Below are 18,083 nucleotides of genomic sequence, written 5' to 3'. Positions count from 1 at the left end.
TGGTTCGAACTGACTTGGTCTCAAAGGGCGCCCCGTCCACAGTCCTGGTTCGAACTGTATTCAGACCGCCGCATATGGACAGCGGCTCTACCGGTTGTGCCATGTGCCATATGCCTTTTCTTTGATTTGAGGCGGCGTTGACTGAATATACAGTCTTAGGTCCTGTTTACTCGGCGAAAAAAAAAACCTTGTATCTGGCTGTAGTCAGCTGTAATAAGTTCATAAAGCGTCCGTGTTTACTTACCGGTATAAAAACCCCTGTTTTTCGTGGTACTTCGGTCGATTTCGTGCTTCTAACATCATCACCGTGTGCGTGATTACTCCACATCGTAAAAACCTCTGTATTTAACCTGTAGCTCGGTGTAAGTGCTCGGCCCTCTGCCAATTGTCCTGTAGACGTCATATTCAAGGGAGGGGTTGTATCTAACCGGTTAAGCTGATAAAATCATTACAAGGCCGACTTCTGACGGTAACAGTAGAAAGTGGATACATCTCAACTTTCAATTACAGCTAACTACAAGCGCAGTAAACAGGCCCTTAGAAAAGGATAAAGGGACTTGGCACTTTTGATTCAACATCACTCTCTCCTTCCTACGAGTCTACAGATATCCTTCGTTTTTGGCATAGCTGACATGTTGAGCAGAGGTAAAATGCAGCTGGAGCAGTAAGGTATCGTATACTTTTCATCGTAATATCATGATAGCTAATCTCATGCATGGTTATCATAAAAGCCATTTCTTTCAAGCATACTCCCAAATAGATAGCAAGACTCCCTTTCCCATATCAAAACCAGATAGCAATTGTGAACAAGTCATCCCATAGACATTCTTTGGGTTCATCATGAACCAACTTCTCTCAAGCAAGCAGCCCATCAAAGGCATTCGGTCACAGCAAGACTGTTTCATGCTGACATCGTTTGCACTCCAGTGCTTTTACTCATCGTAATCGTCATCGCTCTCGACATCGCTAAGGTCACTGCTCTCGGCCTCCTCACTGTCGCTGTCAACCTTCTTCTTGCCCTTGCCCTTCTTGGCAGCAGCAGCTCTCTTCTTGGCCTTGGGAGCGGCCTTGCCAGCAGGCGAGAGCTCGCCCTTCTTGGCGCCGTGTCTGGTGACCAGGTGCTCAATGGGACATCCTTCCTCCCAACGCTCACTGCCTGTGCTGGTGGCGGCGCGACATCTGGGACATTCCTTGCCATGCTTGATGAGAAGCTGATGCAGAGGGTACTTGAGATCGTCCGGGACGCGAGCTTCGCAGTGAGCGAAGGTGGTTTCGCGACCGACGGGAGGTTGGCCTTTTTCAACCTCCTTGGGAACCCAGCCGAGGTATTGGCAGAGACGGAAAACGTGAGTGTCGACGGCGAAAGAGGGGCGTTGTAGGCAGAAAAGCAGGACGCAGGATGCTGTCTTAGGTCCGATACCAGGGAATTGGACCATTCTGTCAAAGGCTTCCTCGTTGGAGAGCAAGTGAAGATGATCGAGGGAGAGCACACCGGACTCGGCACGTTCGATCTCAGTGTTCTTCTCCTGCGCAGGCTCGTTCTCTGAGCCAGGTGGGCCGGAGACTTTGCTCTCCATCTCCTTCTTCAGAGCAGCACATCGAGCCTGATTCTCTTCGTAAACCATGTCGAGGATAGCTTTGATGTCTTTGCTTTTGTTATTGGCCAGACCACCACTCTTGATGGACTCGAAGACTTCTGGTTGAGATGCAAGGCGAACCTTGTTCCAGTCCACGCTGCCCTTACCGACGCCCTCCTTGAGGGTACCAAAGGTCTTGACGAGGCCTTTGAAGGCGTTGGATGAGTTCTTGCCGGTGGTTGCAGCAGAGAGTCGTGTGCGGATCAAGGCGTCCAAGACTGATGGAACCTCACCGCAGCCAGTAACTTCCAGTGAGGGCAGGGGGATCGTCTTTGGGGCAGTAACTTTGCCGTGCTTCTTGGCGAGGATACGCTCAACTTCGTAGCACTCTTCCGAGGTAGGATGAGCATAGTCAGGGTAAGGAGTTTCGCCTGGGGTGAGTTTGTAGCTCTTGCCCTTGGTAGCCTTCTTCTGTGGCTTTCCTTCGGTCTTCACTGCCTGAGAGGCGGCTTCTGACTTGACCTCAGACTTGACGTCTGTATCAGGCGAGGCGATATCAGCTGCCTTCTCGGCGAGTTGGTCAACTTCCTCAGGATCAGCCTTGACCTGCTTGGCCTTTGATACACGCTTGGCCTTCTTCTTGGGAGGCGATGGCTGAGCTTGATCAACATCATCAGTATCCGGAGTGGGCAGAGAGCCAAGGTTATGCGGCAATTCATCGCCAAAGACTGGAGATTCTTCCTTGGCAGCAGGAGCCTTGCGCTTTCGCGAAGCCTTAGGAGCAGCTTTCTTCTCCGGGAATTCGGCATCGTCTTCGTCCTTGATTTCGGGAGACTTAGCAGGGGCCTTCTTGCGAGTCTGGCGCTTGGCTGGTGCAGGTGCAGGAGTTGTCTGAGGACTCGAGGCTTGTTCACCGCTTTCGACTTGAAGATCAGCAGCAGCACTGGCACGGGTTCTTCTGGGAGCCATGGCTAGGAGAATTCTGGTTGGCTTGTGAAATCGAAGAGCCGCAAATGTGTTTAATTGCCAATTGCGACAGAGGGTCGCAGTGGCAAGGGTGATGGGTCGTAGAATGATTGTCAGACAAGTCCGCAGGTAAGTTTGTTGATGTCTGAAGAAGCTTCGGAGGAAAAAACTTGAGGAAACGGGATTCAAAGTATGGTATAGGTTGATGAAGAGGGAAGGCGCATACTCGAGAGTTTGATGCCAACATCAATGACGATGCATCTTGTGGAGGAGTGCGCGCACAGGCCAGACGTTCCAGTTCATGTGGAGATTGTGCTTATCTCCGCTGTCATATGTTTCCGCACTTGCACTGCTCTCCTCTTGGTTTTCCTTTTTATGCACATGACAGAATTTCGGCTCATGGGTAGAACGGAGGCGTGTCCAGTTGAAGGAGGTGTGTCTCGATACAGGTAGACGTGGGAAGGTAAGTAGAAGATTGGCTCGTTGAAGATGTGACGTGATTTGCAGATCATCTGTGATAGCATGCAGGTACAGCAAGAACGATCCGGGAGCTGCGAGGACCCTATCTGAGTCATCAAGGTGTTGAGGAGCTGCGACTTTAAAGCTTCGGTGTGTCCGACAAATCCAACTCTTTTGCTTACAGCCTTGAGGATTTTGCAACAACATCATGCCTGCTGTCTTGATCGTCGGAGCCGGCGTCTTTGGAGCAAGCACTGCATATCATCTTGCCTTATCTTCACCCGACATAGACATTACAGTACTGGACCTAGCACCTAGTCCTCCAGCTCCAGCTGCCAGTACAGATATCAACAAGATCATACGAGCAGACTACTCAAACTTACTGTATGCCGACCTCGCCTACGAAGCCATAGAAGCATGGCAGAACTGGCCAGATATAGCAGATTGCTACCATCGGACGGGTTGGCTTGCACTGCAAGAGAAAGATTCCGATCTCGCTGAACGCATTCGAAGAGTCTTTTGCGAGAGGGGCCACGATCCTGCTTCTGACGTCTCCTTATCAGAGATCGAGAAGCTGTACGGCGGCATACTGAAAGGCACTAACACGAATGGATTCAAAGATGCCTACTGGAACCCTGAAGCTGGATGGTGCAATGCCAGTAAAGCAACCTTCTCAATCATGAATGCTGCCATCAAGAAAGGCGTCAAGTACATCTGCGGACAAGTCTCCCAACTCGTGCTCAACGACACCGATGTCTCGGGCGTCAAAACAACCGATGGTAGTACCTACACAGCCGACAAAATCATCTTAGCCACAGGCGCATGGACAAGCAGTATCCTCAACCCAACCGAAGATCTCCTCTCCATCCCCGTCGCAGACCGTGTCGAAAGTCAAGTCACCGCTGCCGGCGTCTGCGTCGCCCACTTCCGCATGTCTACTCCCGAGATGGAATCTCTCTCCCAGATGCCCGTCATAGTCTACGGCGAAAATGGCGAAGTAATTCCACCACCACCTGCATCAAACCTACTCAAGTTCACAAATTCCAAAACATTCACCAATATGCAAACCACTGCTTCCGGTCAAAGGATTTCTATACCACCGGAAAGAGATCAACACATCGTGTCCAAGAAGCTGCAGCAGGAGATGTGGGACTTGATGGTATCGAATGTGATGCCGACTTTTACGGCAGGGAAGAAGGTGAATTACTACCGTATCTGTTGGGACAGCATCACGCCGACTCAAGATTGGCTGTTGACCAAACATCCTCATCCCCGTCTCAGCAATCTCTATCTAGCTGTAGGAGGAAGCTTCCACAGTTACAAATTTTTGCCCACAGTAGGAAAATATATGGTCAATGTGTTGCACGGAGTGAGCAATGGTGAAACCAGAGACAAAGCCTGGGCATGGAAGAGCAGAGAAAGTCTGACTGGAAGGGGCGCCCACGAAGCTACCAAGCCAAAGAGAGACTTGAGTGAATTAGAAGATGTCGTTGCGAAGTTGTAGATAAATTACATATTCTGACCATAGCTGTTGTAGCTGAGAAAGATGAAAGAAGAAATTGATTACAAAAAATTGCTGGAAACATCACAAATAAACCATCGCCACCAAAGACCCCAGCGCAATGCCCGCCCAAGAAATAGCTATCCTCGACCCAGCAGACGAACTAGTTTTCTTCCCCGCCGTCGTCGATTGCTGCATCGAAACCTGCGTCCCCGATGCTTGCGTCCCAGCACTTGTGGTAACCGCCGAATGTGTCGAAGTAAAAGGAATAGTCGTCGTAGCATTGACCACAAACCCGCCCAGTGCCAAACTGATAGTCTCGCCTTCGACAACTTGAGCAGGTCCACCGACAGAAATAGTTTGGCCGGAGATGGAAAATGCGTTGTCGCCTGCAGAAGCGGTGAAAGTGTGGCCATCGATATTGAATTCGATATTGATGGCTGTGTGTCCTATTCCTCTCGATGGTCGTGGTGCGGCGGAGGGGATCCAAGTACTTGCTGAACTTGATGAGGGAGAAGGAATAGTAGAGGCGGAAGAGGTTGAAGTAGGTGTTGTTGCGGATGTCGTAGCCATGGTTTCTGGTAAAGCGGTGTATGAGGTTTCTGCTGGAGATGCAGTGGCGGTTGTAGCTGGGCCTTTCCAAGGTACCGTTGGTGTTGCGACTGCTGTGCCTGCCACCAAGGCGCGCGGTGGATCGAAGACGAAATTCGGAAGGGCTTCGTCCCACATACTGCAAGAGGACCATTCTGGCACCATGTCGCGGACTTCCGTTGGCATTGCGAGGATAGGATTCAGATCCGACCAGATAGTTGAGCATTGCGAAGGGGGTTTGTATGGTGCATCTGTCCCATTGATATATGTCGTTGATACATCGGTGCTGCAGCGATTCATGCAGTTGTAAGCGCTTGCTGGCCAAGGGAAATTCAAGTCGGCATAATTCAGGGGTGTTCCTGGCCCTTGAGCAGACTGCCATCCACCACATTGCGTCGATATGGCGCTCGAAGGGAACGGCATGATGAAGTCAGTGTATGTTGGGCCGATGCGGTTGTCAAATCCATCTTGGAACGCATATAGTGTCTTGAAAGACAGATAGACATTTCCAGAAGTAAGTGTAGTTCCCAGTGCTTCGATGACCGTGGGGCCACCTGTGTTGGTGATGGTAGATCCGTTTGCATGGCATTTGTTGCTACCAGCCGTAGTCACGGGGAAGTAAGCAAGCTCTACAGGACCTCCCATGATCAGACATGGCTGCAGAATCGTTAGCAGGATGAGCAAGCGTGTGTGTTTCAGAGAACAACTTACCTGACCAAGATGAGCAGGACTGCCACAGAGGGCCATCAATGTGACATCATCCCATGATATTCCGCTGCCATAATAGAGGTATAAACACTCATCCGAGGTGGCTTTCCGCGGATGCGGCACCGAGTAGACAGGAAGCCCCACGGTAACATACGCCTCATATGGTGAGAACGAAGTATATGTGGAAGTCAGAGTCAGAGGCTCAAAGTCTACACGCGGGGAGCCATCGCAGAGCTTATATGTAGAGAGGCTCTTGGAAGGATAGATGGTATTGACTGTTTGCAGCACTTGTGTGATAGTACTGGTGGTTGTTTTCAAAGATGTTGATCTTCCAGAAATTGCTGTTGAGTACCAACTTATCGAGCCTTGACGCCATTTTGAATATGTCTTGTAGCAAGCCAGAGCCGCCGCATTTGTCGTCGTGGCAGTGGAAATGTTTGTCGTGACTCCTCGGGCTCTTAGTAGCTCCGGTCCAGTTCCATGCCTGTGATATTGGTGATTTATCGAGCGTGTTTCGGTCGGTATTTCTGCTGCCACAACCTTTGTCGAAATCTCAGTTATCGTCGAGGTCCTTCCCTTCAAGTCGCTAGCAGCCGCTAGACCTTCGCCAATACCAGCCGCTTTCGTATCATGACGCGGCTCCTTTTCGTATTCTCCGTTTGTGATCGATTCTGAGTTTGCAGTTGCTGAAGACACGAGCAGGAATGCGAACAGCAATATCGATGGCATCCATCGTGTCGGCGTGCTTGAACGCATCTGGCAAGAAGGAGAAAAGAGTTGTGTCTATGAAGATACGAGTACACTCCTGGAAACACACTGCATGACGTCGAGGCCGAAATCCAAGGTCGTGGTCGTGGTACAGTCCAGTCACTCCGGGCAGAGGTCTCACGAACTCCTGTTGTTTGCGAGAGACGGGAGGTGCTGAATTTTGATAAGAAGGCGAACCATGGCCAAGTCCTCGAGAGGCGCAAGTTCGAAGATCGAGGATCAACGTGGTTGATGGCGCACGTTGGCTAGCGCGAGAAGCGTGGACCGAGAAACCCGGTCCAGGTTCGCTTGGTCCGTTCGCAAGACAAGGACGACGAATCCTTCTTGAGGCCTCGAGAGAATAGAACCATTTGACATGGCAGATCAATGTACCGACCTAAACTCGTTCAATGGCCGATTCCATGGTGATGACTGCAAATGTTCGTCTCGCTCCGTTCGGCTTTTGCGAGTTGAGAGTTGACAGAGCAATTGTCGTTCTTACCGTGCTACGAGACAGCTGAAAACCGTCTTGCATCGAAGTCGTCACGTCCAGTTTGAGTACCTATAGCGACCAATATCGTGTTTGTTTTTCATGAGCATCTCGCCTTTGCTGATTGCTCTGCGATGCTGCTAATTCAGGCAAGCATCGATATGATGATATCTCGCGTGTCCTGACTCGCTATATTTGCACGTTGTGTTTCATGCTACTCCAATCTGCGTTCGCTGTCGGCACTTTCAAGGAGATGAACGTATTTGACTCACAAGTTCTCGAGAGGGTGTCAATGTCAGAGAACGGTTTGATCTCGGTAGAAGAATATCCCGCCCGCGCTCCACCGTGATAATCACGGACAAGATGTCAGTGTTTCAGAACTTAGAGTGCGTGTAAACTGCTCGGACCTGCGACAACGCTGTATATCCTCTCACGAGCATTTTCTTCTGCATGCACTTGAGTAATCACACATGTCAATCTCACGCGCATAGTATACCACTTCATCTGAATAATGATCATTTCATTTGTTATTATTGGTAAAGCAAGTCATGTCGGACCGAGTCCCACTACTCATTTGTTGTGTGACAATACCAAAGAAGAAGAAGTCTTGAACGTAAAGTGCTGTATGCACTACACTTCACCTGACCGCAGTAAGACCTTTCATGAATCTGCATCTTAGCAAGTGAAAGCAACAGCCGTGCATCAAACCCAAGACAGAGGGTAAAAAGTGTAAAAACACAGCGCCAGCATGGCAGGAGGATGGGCGTAAAAAGAAAGGGAAAGGGCGAAGAACGAATAGTCAGACAGCTCCTTGTTGCGCCTGAGATAAAATTCCAGTGACTGATAACTCCTTAACGACCAATTGTGAGCAGGTTGCTCGTTTAGGCTTCTGGTCTGTATGCGCCACGGCCACGACCACGAGGCACTTTGGGCACTTTGGGCCACTGATTCCTCTTGAGACCAGCATTTTCGGAGTTTGAGTTTGAAGCAACAGTGTTCTCGGTCAATGGCGTCTTCGTGACTTTCTCGGTGGTATCTGGGACGCTCTGGGGCTTGCTGCCGGTGGCCGAAGTAGCGTTGGGTGCTGCGGTATCAGGCGTATCGTTGACAGTATTGCTGGAGGCATTACGCTTGCCCTTGTTGTTAGGTCTGCTAGAGTTCTTGCGGCCTTGAGCTCCCTTGTTCTTGCGGAACAGAGTCACTTCTTTGCGGACGAACCAAGGCAGTGGAAGCTTGATGTTGACCGTGATGTCGCGGGCTGCATTGTCGGGGAACAAGTAAACGCGCTTCGACTGAGGATCTACAGCCTTGTGGAATCTCGAGTGCGGTCTGACCGGCGTGGAGACGGTAGCAGGAGGTTCGGGGTACGTGACGCCACGGGGCAAGAAGACTCTAGGAGTGGAGCCGAAACTAAGTTCTCCATCGAAGATATCGTCAACGCCGGGCTTTGACACGATTTTTGTGTAGGTAGATACAGGAGAAGATGAGCGAGGCAGAGAGACAGTGGTGGCGCTCTGCGCGATAACAGTATCCGAGCTTATTCTAGAGACGGATGCGACGGCAGGAGCGGGTGCTTGCTCCTTTGGAGGCGTCTTGGGCGGCGATGGAGGAGTTGTAGTTGTGACTTGAGCTTTACCGAACAGACCGTTAAATCTGGCTTGCCAATCCTGGGTCTGAACAAGAGGCCTGGCGCCGACAGCACCGGCCGTGTATGAATGCACACTGCGGGGCATTGTGACTGGACTCGGCTGCTCGTGGTCCACTTCAGCGGCAGGTGGCAGCTTGACCTTGGGTTTGGGGGTTGGGAGATTGACGTGAGGATGCCTGGAGTCGCCACCAAAGACTGGATGGTCAGCTTCCTCGGGAGGTGGAGATCCTCCGTAGAGCGCAGAGGGGAAGAATCTCGATTGCTGTTGAGTCGAGCCAGGCGTAGATGGCTGAATGGGAAGAGGCAAAGGCTGGGCATTGCTGGCATATGCAGCAAGAGGAGGGAGTCTTACACCAGTGGTGACGTGACCGGGGCTGCCAAAGGCTCTTGAGAAGTTTGAGGGACCAGAAGGAAGGCGCACTATGCCTTCGCCTGCCATGTGCAACTGCTCGCCGCCAGGAGGAGGAGGATGGTTCATCGACTGTTGGGCGATGGGCGACAGGGGGCCTGGTACAACCTGGTGTGTTCTGTGGGGGCCTGAACGGATGGAACCAATTGCGCCAGCTCGATGGGGACCGGGAGGAACAGCACGTGTGGGAGTGCTGTCTTCGGGGAAACGGTCTTCGCCACGTCGCGTTTGCTTGAAAGTCTCAGAGACGGTCCAGTTTGCGTGAGCGTGGGCGTGGCGGACTTGCTGGGGCGCGGAGGGTTTTGCTCTCTCATCCTGGGAGCGCGCCGCGGTCTGCGCTTCTTCTCTGGCAGCTTGAGCGTTGTTCGAGAAGTTGGTCCATGCCGAAGTATCGCGATGAGGCTGTTGACGAGGAGTTGTCTTCTGTGGAGGAGCGATGGGGGTTGGGTACGCAAGGCGTGCAGGCTCGGGTAGAGGTGACGCGCCAGCGAGTGCGGAGGCGCCGACAGGCTCGGGCATGCGCTCGTCAAGGGTAGACAGAGATCCATACTGCTGATCCATGGGGTTAGGCTGCGCAGAACCGGGCTGGCCGAATGCGTTAGGCGAAACACGTGGAGGATAGGGGCGGCTGAAAGGCGCGGCGAAGGGCGCATTTTGATGTTGGGAGCGCGAACTAGGAGAAATGCTCGAGTAGCCTGCATCAAAGGTGCCGTTTCCGATGTGTCTGTTATTGCTAGGTGGAGGACCCCAGAGATTGGGTGCCGTGTGCGAAGTCATGCTAGTGCTGCCCCAAGGCGTGGCCGTGAAGGAATCACCGCTAGAGATCGATGGCAAGCGCGCAGGTTGCGCTTTCTGGTCGCCAGGCGACGAGAAAGAGGATGTATTCATGCCTTGCAACGATGATTGTTGATAAGGACTGCGCGTCGGACCATTCGGCGAATGCTGCTGGAGACCAGGCAATTGAGGTGATGAAAGAGACCCGTGCGTCGGGCGGGTGATGGGAGTCGGATTTTGAGTGAAGGAAAGTGAAGGTTCGACAGCCTTCTCCTTTCGCGGTGAAAGCTGCTTGATCGGTGACACGTGCGCTTCCGTGCGAGGTTGTTCCTTCCTCGGTGCAGCCAGCTCGGCGGCCGGTGGCTTATCCGGCGAGGCCTTTGAAGCAGTTGCAGAAGGCGCATCTGCTTGCTTTTGTGCCTCAGGCTGTTTCTCGACCTTCTCTGGTTTGTCTTGAGAAGGCGTCTTTTCGAGAGACATTCCTAGAGCCTCCATCTTCTTTCTGATCCTCTCTCTTCTCTCAGCCTCCTCGCGTTGCTCTTCCTCCTGTCTGCGTCTGACAGCGGCTTCGCGCTTCTCTTGCATGAGCTTCTTCTGTTTTTCGCGCTCTTCCTCGATCGATACCGCGCTAGGTGCGGGTCCATCGGTCTGGTGGTTTGGAGCTTCTGGGGCTGTGGCAGAGGGTTGCAGTTCCCCGTTGCCTTCGGGCACGGCTTCAGGAGAAGGTTCGGCCGGATCAAACACTCTGCTTGAACTGGACATGCGTCTATCACGAAGCATGTTTCCGCTGACGCTGGATCCTCTTCTGCGGCCCCAAGGACTTCCCTCTGTCTGAGAGTTTGTTCGAGCTTGGAAAGCGGCCGAGGGCTCTGCAGGACCAGCTCCAGCAGTAGGGCGTTGTAGAACTGCGGGCTGTCTGTGGTATTGATCCTGCTGGCGTGATCCTCTACGGTGCTCAGGGGCTGGCTCATAACGACCTGACTGCGAGTTGAAAAGCTCCCTATTCGTTCTCTCGCCTTCCTTCCAGGATCGGTCAAATGTGTCGGTAGCCATTTCGCGGGTAGGTGGTTGAGACATAGTATCAAATCCATGGGGATCTCTGTTTGTAAATCTGGGGCCGGCCTGGGCAGCTGGCGGAGGGTTGACTGTGACAGGCGAGGCCTTCTCAACTGGGGGAAGAGGTGCCCAGGGTGATTTTATGGGTGCGGGTGCAGTGTTCTTCAGCATAGGTGACTTGCTGTCCGGGGTAGCCTTTCCATCAGCGCCAATTTGCTTCGCTTGCTGTGCAGCTCCAGGTCTCAGAATAGTGCGAGTTTGTGCGGCCAGAGTCGATCGTTTGAGCGCGGTCATGGAAGGCTTCACGGGGGCAGCAGAAGTGGCAGGTGTCGTAGGAGCGGTCGAAGCAGTAGGAGGCAGCTCTTCTTGTGGCTTCTCCAAAGACTTCACCTCTGGTTGAGGAGGAACAGCGTCGCCATGACTTATAGTGGTTTTGGTACCGTCCATCCATTCAACTGTCTCGGGTGTCCACTCTTCTTCATCCTCGTCGATATCTGCCCATTTTGCCTTCTGCTCGGTTGCCTCTTCAGATTCCAGACGTGTGGCCAGGTGAATTCCGTATTTCTGCTTGAGTTCTTCGTCCGTGTAGTGCTTGGCTGGGGCAGGTGGCGCAGCTGTTTGATTATTAGCATGCGACAAAGCGTGATTCTAGGTGGCACTGACGTTGGTTCTTGTTCCACACAGTCCTACCATTCGGAGTGCTTGTGCCGTCGCCTGGGTGAGGCCGAGGAACGTCGCGCAATCCGCTGCTACCGGTTTTCGCAATCAGACGGGGCTTCGCATTCAGTTGCAGCGTAGCCAACTGAGGGGATGCTTTCGAGGAGTCAGCGTAAAGTCATGAAGACGAGGGTATAGTCGGCGCACGCTTCTCAGCAATCTTGACCGGGGGAGGGGTATTTCCAGGAGTTGTAGCGGCCTTTGCCAGGAAGGATTTTGTGATAGATACAGGCTTGAACGACAGAGGCTTCTTGACAGCGAGTTTGGGACCATCTGGCCGGCTGGAATCAGTGTCGGAACCATGTTGGTCGGGCGTCGCATTGTCTGCATCTCTGTTGATTGCGCCGTTGAGATGAGGGTGATCCTGTGAGAGTTTCGAGTCTAGTAGAAGGGCGTGATCGTCGTGTGGCGGTAATGGTTGTGTCTGTTGCATGTGCAGGCCTTGAGCGGCGGTCTCGAGTTCGTGGGATGCATTCACGTCAGCGGACTTTGATTCCACCGACTTTTCGTTGATCACCACATTTAGGGGGCTCAGCTCTGCCATAACAGAATCTCGGTGAATGAGAGGCGTGCAGTCGTGAGATCGTGCCCTTGTGGTTGACTTGCGAACAGTTGGTGTCTTCGTGGTTGCGATGATGCGGGATGGTCGGCGTCAGATCTCCGCTATTATGGAAGCTCCGCTCTCACAAAAAGACTTTCTTGCAAACAGCTGGAAGATGGCAGCATTTGCTGAGATGTACCAGATCACGTTCTTCAGATAAGTATCACAATAGATCGCACCTCACTAACAACGTCCGTGCGTGGCCGTTCAACCCAACTAAGCGTACAAACAGCTGGAAGATGGCTTCAACACATCACGAGACAAGAGACACGGAAAGAGTCCAGTTACTACAATCTCGGTTTATGCTGTATAATTACAAAGACGGGGTTTTTGACTTTTGCTTTCCTCGCCGTCCAGCATGCTACCATCGCCTGCCTGATTGCCCCATTTAGTGGGCGTTGTTCTTGTGGTGACCTGTGGAGCCTGTGGTTAGCTGCATGTCGAGTCTTTGTCCAATCCAGAAGGGACGTACGCAAGTGGAAGTAGTAGTTCTGGGCGTAACCAAGGAGGATCATGGTGCCAATGACGTGAACCAGGGCTGTGTTTGGCCACGTTAGCTGGTGCCCGGAGTATGGTTATAGAAATGGGGTGGTCGTACGCATAGCCGAAGGGTTCTTGCCGTTGAAGTAGCGGTGCTGGTATCTCTGGAGGAGGCCGGAAGGCTTGTGCTCGGGAGCGGGACCGCGAGGGAGTCTCTCGTAGAACGAGACGACACGCTGCATGCGGGCGGCGTCGGCCGAGGCACCAAGGCCCTGGTAGTCGACTATGTCAGCCTGATTCTCGTAGCTCTTTCTCCAAAATGAATGCGATGATATGGGTTGCGCCAGCGGCTGAGGTCGGGTTGTAGGTGCCGTGTCATGTAGATTTTGCGGAGGATGGAGCTCAACGTACCGAGGGCGAGGCAATCTGGGAGCAGTCAGTATGAGGATCAATCAGCAGCATTGAACAGAGCAGACGCACCTTGGGAGGAATGAGCGTAGACACCATAGTTGCGACAAGTGGATCTTCTGTGCTATGCAATACCTCTTCGACATGGCGTTGCGAAGGCCTCCCAATCGCCGCCAAGACTCCGGCTTCACTCCGGCTACCGCTTCGAGGTTGCTGACCTACGTGAGAGCATACCGATCGAGCGACAAGACGCCATTGCCATTCGACTATATCCACACAATGTCGCCAATCAACAGGACAGCAGCCTCGAGGCTCTTCGCCGTCGCTTCCCGACCCGCTCTCTCGCAACAGACCCCCCGCGTCGCCAGATGGCAGTCGACCGTCGGCCCCAACTCGCATGAGGTCGACAACATCCAAAGCCGCGACGAGCCTCCTTCACCCGTCCACTTGACCAAGGGAGAGACCAAGGGCAGCGAGCCTGCTGCTCAGAACACACCTAGCCATGCTCCCAACTACGGTGCCGCCGTCGACTACAGAACTTCGTGAGACTCGCCCAACACTTCAACGCCGACGAGCGATTGTGGGCTTATTGTGACCTTACAGCGCCTTTTCTCCCGTGCCCAAGCGCGTCATGGATGGCAGCGAGCCTACCGAAACCGTCGCTGCCGCCGTCCTTTCTGGCGCCCCTACCGATCTCCAAGCCCGCACCGTCCGGTTCGTCAATCCTCGTCTTTCGCCGCTTGTCTCAAGTTGTTCATACTCACATTTTACCTTGTAGCATCTTCCGTCCTGCTAAGACCGCGACTCAATCCGGCGACTGGAACGCTCACCACTGGCGCATGGACTGGGATGTGCTCAGCAAGGGCCACCGCTGGGAGAACCCTCTGATGGGCTGGCAATCATCTGCCGACTACATGCAGGGCACCCACCTCAACTTCAAATCCAAGGACGACGCCATCAACTTTGCCAACAAGCAGGGTTACGAATACTTTGTTCAGGAGCCCAACGAGCGCAGAATCATCCCCAAGGCTTACGCCAACAACTTCATGCACAGCCCAAAGAAGCTGAAGCACATCCGTACCAAGTAGAGCACACGGCGGACACCTCTGTACATTTTCTTCTTTCTTCCAATACCATGACATCGATTTAGAATTATTTCTCAACCTAACCTCAAGCGTTTCATTCCACTGCTTCTTGCGCCGGACACGCATCTCTTTCCTCCAGCTTTCGAAATTCGAACCATCGCCGAGCAACCTGTCTAACTTTCACACTTCTGCCAACCCAACCTCGCTCTCCACCGCCGAACGTCTTGGTGGTTATGTTCAGCATGGACAAATCATGGTTCCATGGTTTGGCGGTCGTGTGTTGTCCATCGAGCATGTCTTCATCCTCATGGGCAGCAACTTCGTATTCGTCTTCTGGTTGAATGCATTCAACCATGATGAGCTGTTGATCGAGATGATGTGCTACGTCTACAACAGAAGCAAAGGTTCGATTAAACCCCTGAGCCGAGTAGGACAAGGTATTTTCATGAAGCTTGACCGGGTTCATGATGATCAGAAGTGAACGAGGTTGATCGGGTGTGTCTCTGGACTTTTGACTGGTGATCTCTGATCGAGGACGATGCATAAGTGCCACAAGGTAGGCTCGCAGGTTGGCAAGATCCGGACAGAAAGTGATTTGAACGCCGCGTGAATTGTGTAGATTGCTCAAAGTTGGAGCAAGCAGGTTTAGAGCTGAGCTATGATCATCTCCTTGGTGTCTCTGAACTTCGTACAAGAGGTTTTGTAGAAAAGCATCACGGGTCGAACAGATGATCAAGTGTTTGTGTGGTGATGAGTGGCGCATGCAGAATTGAAGGACATGATGAACTTGGCAAGGCTCGAACGCAGTCGGTCTCGGTGATTGAGGCTTGTCGGATAGCATGTGAAAATGGACATGCAGACTAGAAGAATGATTCTAAGAGCATCAGTGCATTAAGTGGCAATTTGGTGCACGATAGAGGATTTAATCGAGATGAAGATGGACGTATGTAAATAGAGGTAAATGCATGACAGGGTCAGAGGAGATTCCAAGCGGCGGAAAGCACGAGGCTCGGCGATGACGCCGGAGGTTGAACATCCTCGTGCCCCGCCTGTTCCAAACATTCGAGCTTGAGCAGGCACGATTGCGCCTCGACCGATTACAGCAAAGATGGAGTCGATATCGCGTATCTCTGGCATGCTGGAGACAGGTAACACGCATGGCAATACAGTTCCGAGGTACCCAGTCTAACCAGTGGCAGCACGCGACCTCACGCTCGAGGCGGCTCGAGATGCAGGAGCCAGTCGACGGTCGATCAAGCAGATGCCTTCGGCCCAAATAAAGAAGTTGCTGGACAGCAGGAACGAACGAGATGTGCTCGAGGGCTTGCGCCGTGTCATTGAAGTCAGTTCTGATCAAGAGAGAGGAGTCCTGCTTGAGAGAGAAGCGTCAACTTACCCAGTCCACGACAGATGCAATACACGGCTCCTCTGTCGCAAACACTTCCCTTCTTCCCTTCGGTCCTCAAGACTCTCTCACACCCGACATCATCGACCCGACCGCTCGTATACTCGTACCTACTACACCATGCCGAGGCCGATCCGGATACTGCCCTGTTGTCTATCAACACGATTCAAAAGTCGCTCTCCGACACCAGCCCTCGTGTACGTGCCATGGCCCTCAAGACCATGTCTGGCGTTCGTATCCCTCTCATCAGCCAAATCGTCTCGCTCGCAATCAAGAAGGGTACTGCCGATATGAGTCCGATAGTTCGCAAGGCCGCTGCTTTCGCCTGCGTCAAGTGCGTCAAGCTGGACCCCTCAACTCTACCTCAGGTTACCGATTATCTGTCTACACTTCTTGGAGATAAGCAGTACTTCGTCGCTGGTGCTGCTGTCGCTGCTTTCAGCCAGGTCTGTCCCGAACGTTTGGACCTGATCCACCCGCATTACAGAAGCCTTGTCAAGAAGCTGGTCGACATGGACGAATGGGGGCAGATCTCTACCTTGCAGTTGATGACCGTCTATGCGCGAAAGTCTTTTCCAAGAAGGACTCGTCGTCTTCGCAAGGCCAACACTCAAGTTGAAAAACAGAAGGGCTTCTACGACGATGATGATGCCGACGAACAGGAGGTCGAGTACGAAGACGTCGAAGTCTTGGATCCCGATCTTGACCTCCTTCTTACCTCCGCATTACCACTCTTGCAGTCTCGCACCTCAGCCGTCGTAATCGCTGTTACGCGAGCCTACCTTTACCTGGCTCCTGCTCAATATCTACACCACGCCATTGGTCCCTTGACCGCTCTCCTCCGTGGTCCTCCTGACATCAACCAGATCGGCCTTCACAATATTGTCCAGATCTGTCTTCTTTACCCACAGCACTTTGTCCCACACTTCCGCCACTTCCTTCTTCGATCTGGTGAAGGTGAACAGACCTGGCGTCTCAAGCTTGAAGTTTTGACCCTTGTCTTTCCTCACTGTGCCACTGATGTACAAGGCCTCATCCTCACCGAACTCGAACACTTCTCACAAGGCCACGATCCTGCTCTCGTTCGTGAGTCAGTACGAGCAATTGGTCGTTGTGCTCACAATTCGGATGCTACTACCGGTTCTCGATGTCTGCGATTACTACTCCGTCAAATCCACAGTCCGGACCAACATCTTGTCGCCGAGGCCTTAGAAGTCATCCGACACATGATTCAACGCGATCCGCTTTCTCATACTAAGACTGTCATCCGTCTGGCGAAGAACCTCGATACACTGACTAGCCCTGCTGCACGCGCCAGTATCATCTGGCTAGTCGGTGAATTTGCTGGCTACTCTACAGACCAAAGCATTGCACCCGATGTTCTGCGTATCCTCGTACGTGGGTACCCTGACGAGCACGATCTTGTGAGACAACAAATCGTCTTGTTAGCAGCCAAGGTATATTTGCACTGGTTAAATGCCGAAAACGCGACGAAAAAGAAAGACGGCCCTCCCATTTTGGAACGCCAATCGAGCTCAACTGTTCTTGCGCCTGACGAGCATGAAGATGGTGCAGGCTTCAGAGACGAAGGATTTGAGAACGAAAACACTTCGAACTTCGACTCACAAGAAGACAAGTCTCACCCGATATCGCTACTATACCATCACACCCTGCTCTTAGCACGCTATACGCCCTCATACGATCTACGCGATCGTGCCCGCATGTTCCGTGCATTGCTAGCCGTTCCTTCAAGCACCGAGCTCGCATCGCTCCTTCTGCTCGCACCCAAGCCGGTACCTCAAGCACCGAGTCCAAGCGAGAGCCGTAAAGGCTATGTACTCGGCAGTGCCAGCTTGGTCATCGGAGAGGAGAGCGGTGTGGGCGGACTCAGCGGATACGAACCCTTGCCGGACTGGGTTCAGGAGGGTGAAGAACCTGACGCCAAACTCAGAAACGATGATACCGAAGCCAAGACCGAATATAGGGTTGGTGGATCGACCAACGCGCCCGCGAGTAGAATGCTGGATGATGCACTCAAGGGATCCGCGCCCGTCTCATACAAACCCAAGTCTGGTGCGCCGGCCAAAGAGAAGACCTTGGACGATTGGCTCGACGAAGAAGACGACGAGTCAGAAGAAGAGACTGACGAGTCCGAAGGTGAAGAGGAAGAGACCGATGAAGATGAAGAAGAGACAGATGACGAAGATGATGAAGAAGATTCATCAGAAGAGGAAGATGAAAGCGATAGCGATGACGGAAACGAAAAAAGGCGACTTGTTGGATAAGAGTCCCAAGCATAGAGATACCCATATATGCATACAATACTGCTGGCTACGGCCTCTTGACACATGGTTTACTTGAATGTTTCTAACTCTTGTTCGAAAACAACCTCGCGGGAAGCGCAAGGGACGATATTCAATCAAGTCATGATCGAAAGGCACGGTCGAGCAAAGTGAGAGAG

General features: G+C 52.5%; 8 protein-coding genes across 8 annotated transcripts; 3 read left to right on the top strand and 5 right to left on the bottom strand.

The window, feature by feature from the left end:
- Positions 1-657: 657 nt before the first annotated feature.
- Positions 658-2,756, bottom strand: M438DRAFT_342789 (DNA glycosylase). Its single transcript, XM_029904845.1, has one exon. The coding sequence runs from the start codon at positions 2,544-2,546 to the stop codon at positions 933-935; it is 1,614 nt and encodes a 537-aa protein (XP_029763835.1). The 5' UTR covers positions 2,547-2,756; the 3' UTR covers positions 658-932.
- Positions 2,757-2,952: 196 nt separating this feature from the next.
- On the top strand, positions 2,953-4,648 carry M438DRAFT_403015 (FAD/NAD(P)-binding domain-containing protein). Its single transcript, XM_029909630.1, has one exon. The coding sequence runs from the start codon at positions 3,211-3,213 to the stop codon at positions 4,504-4,506; it is 1,296 nt and encodes a 431-aa protein (XP_029763834.1). The 5' UTR covers positions 2,953-3,210; the 3' UTR covers positions 4,507-4,648.
- On the bottom strand, positions 4,575-6,748 carry M438DRAFT_342786 (uncharacterized protein). The gene is made up of 2 exons (XM_029904844.1): positions 5,806-6,748; positions 4,575-5,751 (listed from the first exon to the last, which is right to left on the bottom strand). The coding sequence occupies exons 1-2, from the start codon at positions 6,556-6,558 to the stop codon at positions 4,588-4,590; spliced, it is 1,917 nt and encodes a 638-aa protein (XP_029763833.1). The 5' UTR covers positions 6,559-6,748; the 3' UTR covers positions 4,575-4,587.
- Positions 6,749-7,540: 792 nt separating this feature from the next.
- On the bottom strand, positions 7,541-12,373 carry M438DRAFT_342784 (uncharacterized protein). The gene is made up of 3 exons (XM_029904843.1): positions 11,791-12,373; positions 11,590-11,739; positions 7,541-11,540 (listed from the first exon to the last, which is right to left on the bottom strand). Exons 1-3 carry the CDS (start codon positions 12,185-12,187, stop codon positions 7,921-7,923), a joined length of 4,167 nt encoding a protein of 1,388 aa, XP_029763832.1. The 5' UTR covers positions 12,188-12,373; the 3' UTR covers positions 7,541-7,920.
- A 150-nt stretch (positions 12,374-12,523) lies between these two features.
- M438DRAFT_342783 (uncharacterized protein) lies at positions 12,524-12,982 on the bottom strand. The gene is made up of 3 exons (XM_029904842.1): positions 12,843-12,982; positions 12,717-12,782; positions 12,524-12,658 (listed from the first exon to the last, which is right to left on the bottom strand). The coding sequence occupies exons 1-3, from the start codon at positions 12,964-12,966 to the stop codon at positions 12,633-12,635; spliced, it is 216 nt and encodes a 71-aa protein (XP_029763831.1). The 5' UTR covers positions 12,967-12,982; the 3' UTR covers positions 12,524-12,632.
- Positions 12,983-13,411: 429 nt separating this feature from the next.
- On the top strand, positions 13,412-14,220 carry M438DRAFT_267436 (uncharacterized protein; the record flags this gene model as incomplete). The annotated part of the gene is made up of 3 exons (XM_029900185.1): positions 13,412-13,674; positions 13,736-13,846; positions 13,911-14,220. The coding sequence occupies 3 exons, from the start codon at positions 13,412-13,414 to the stop codon at positions 14,218-14,220; spliced, it is 684 nt and encodes a 227-aa protein (XP_029763830.1).
- Positions 14,221-14,311: 91 nt separating this feature from the next.
- M438DRAFT_372009 (uncharacterized protein) lies at positions 14,312-15,058 on the bottom strand (the record flags this gene model as incomplete). Its single annotated transcript, XM_029908322.1, has 1 exon — positions 14,312-15,058. One exon carries the CDS (start codon positions 15,056-15,058, stop codon positions 14,312-14,314), a length of 747 nt encoding a protein of 248 aa, XP_029763829.1.
- Positions 15,059-15,325: 267 nt separating this feature from the next.
- M438DRAFT_332131 (ARM repeat-containing protein) lies at positions 15,326-17,907 on the top strand (the record flags this gene model as incomplete). Its single annotated transcript, XM_029903467.1, has 3 exons — positions 15,326-15,365; positions 15,417-15,559; positions 15,628-17,907. The coding sequence occupies 3 exons, from the start codon at positions 15,326-15,328 to the stop codon at positions 17,905-17,907; spliced, it is 2,463 nt and encodes an 820-aa protein (XP_029763828.1).
- Between the last annotated feature and the right edge of the window lie 176 nt (positions 17,908-18,083).

The sequence above is a fragment of the Aureobasidium pullulans genome (genome assembly GCF_000721785.1).
Source record: "Aureobasidium pullulans EXF-150 unplaced genomic scaffold scaffold_3, whole genome shotgun sequence".
Lineage (NCBI taxonomy): Eukaryota > Fungi > Ascomycota > Dothideomycetes > Dothideales > Saccotheciaceae > Aureobasidium > Aureobasidium pullulans.
The sequence above is the reverse complement of the archived record's forward strand: the minus strand, read 5'-3'. Positions and strand labels throughout refer to the sequence as shown.

Coding starts and splice junctions, on each gene's coding strand:
- M438DRAFT_403015 (XM_029909630.1), top strand. CDS start 3,211: ATGCCTGCTGTCTTGATCGTCGGAGCCGGCGTCTTTGGAGCAAGCACT.
- M438DRAFT_342786 (XM_029904844.1), bottom strand. CDS start 6,558: ATGCGTTCAAGCACGCCGACACGATGGATGCCATCGATATTGCTGTTC. Junction 5,752..5,805: donor GTCCTGCTCATCTTGGTCAG/GTAAGTTGTTCT, acceptor ACGATTCTGCAG/CCATGTCTGATCATGGGAGG.
- M438DRAFT_342789 (XM_029904845.1), bottom strand. CDS start 2,546: ATGGCTCCCAGAAGAACCCGTGCCAGTGCTGCTGCTGATCTTCAAGTC.
- M438DRAFT_342783 (XM_029904842.1), bottom strand. CDS start 12,966: ATGCAGCGTGTCGTCTCGTTCTACGAGAGACTCCCTCGCGGTCCCGCT. Junction 12,783..12,842: donor CAAGAACCCTTCGGCTATGC/GTACGACCACCC, acceptor GGCCAAACACAG/CCCTGGTTCACGTCATTGGC. Junction 12,659..12,716: donor GAACTACTACTTCCACTTGC/GTACGTCCCTTC, acceptor CAGGCTCCACAG/GTCACCACAAGAACAACGCC.
- M438DRAFT_342784 (XM_029904843.1), bottom strand. CDS start 12,187: ATGGCAGAGCTGAGCCCCCTAAATGTGGTGATCAACGAAAAGTCGGTG. Junction 11,740..11,790: donor GGTCAAGATTGCTGAGAAGC/GTGCGCCGACTA, acceptor ACTCCTCGAAAG/CATCCCCTCAGTTGGCTACG. Junction 11,541..11,589: donor TGTGTGGAACAAGAACCAAC/GTCAGTGCCACC, acceptor ATAATCAAACAG/CTGCGCCACCTGCCCCAGCC.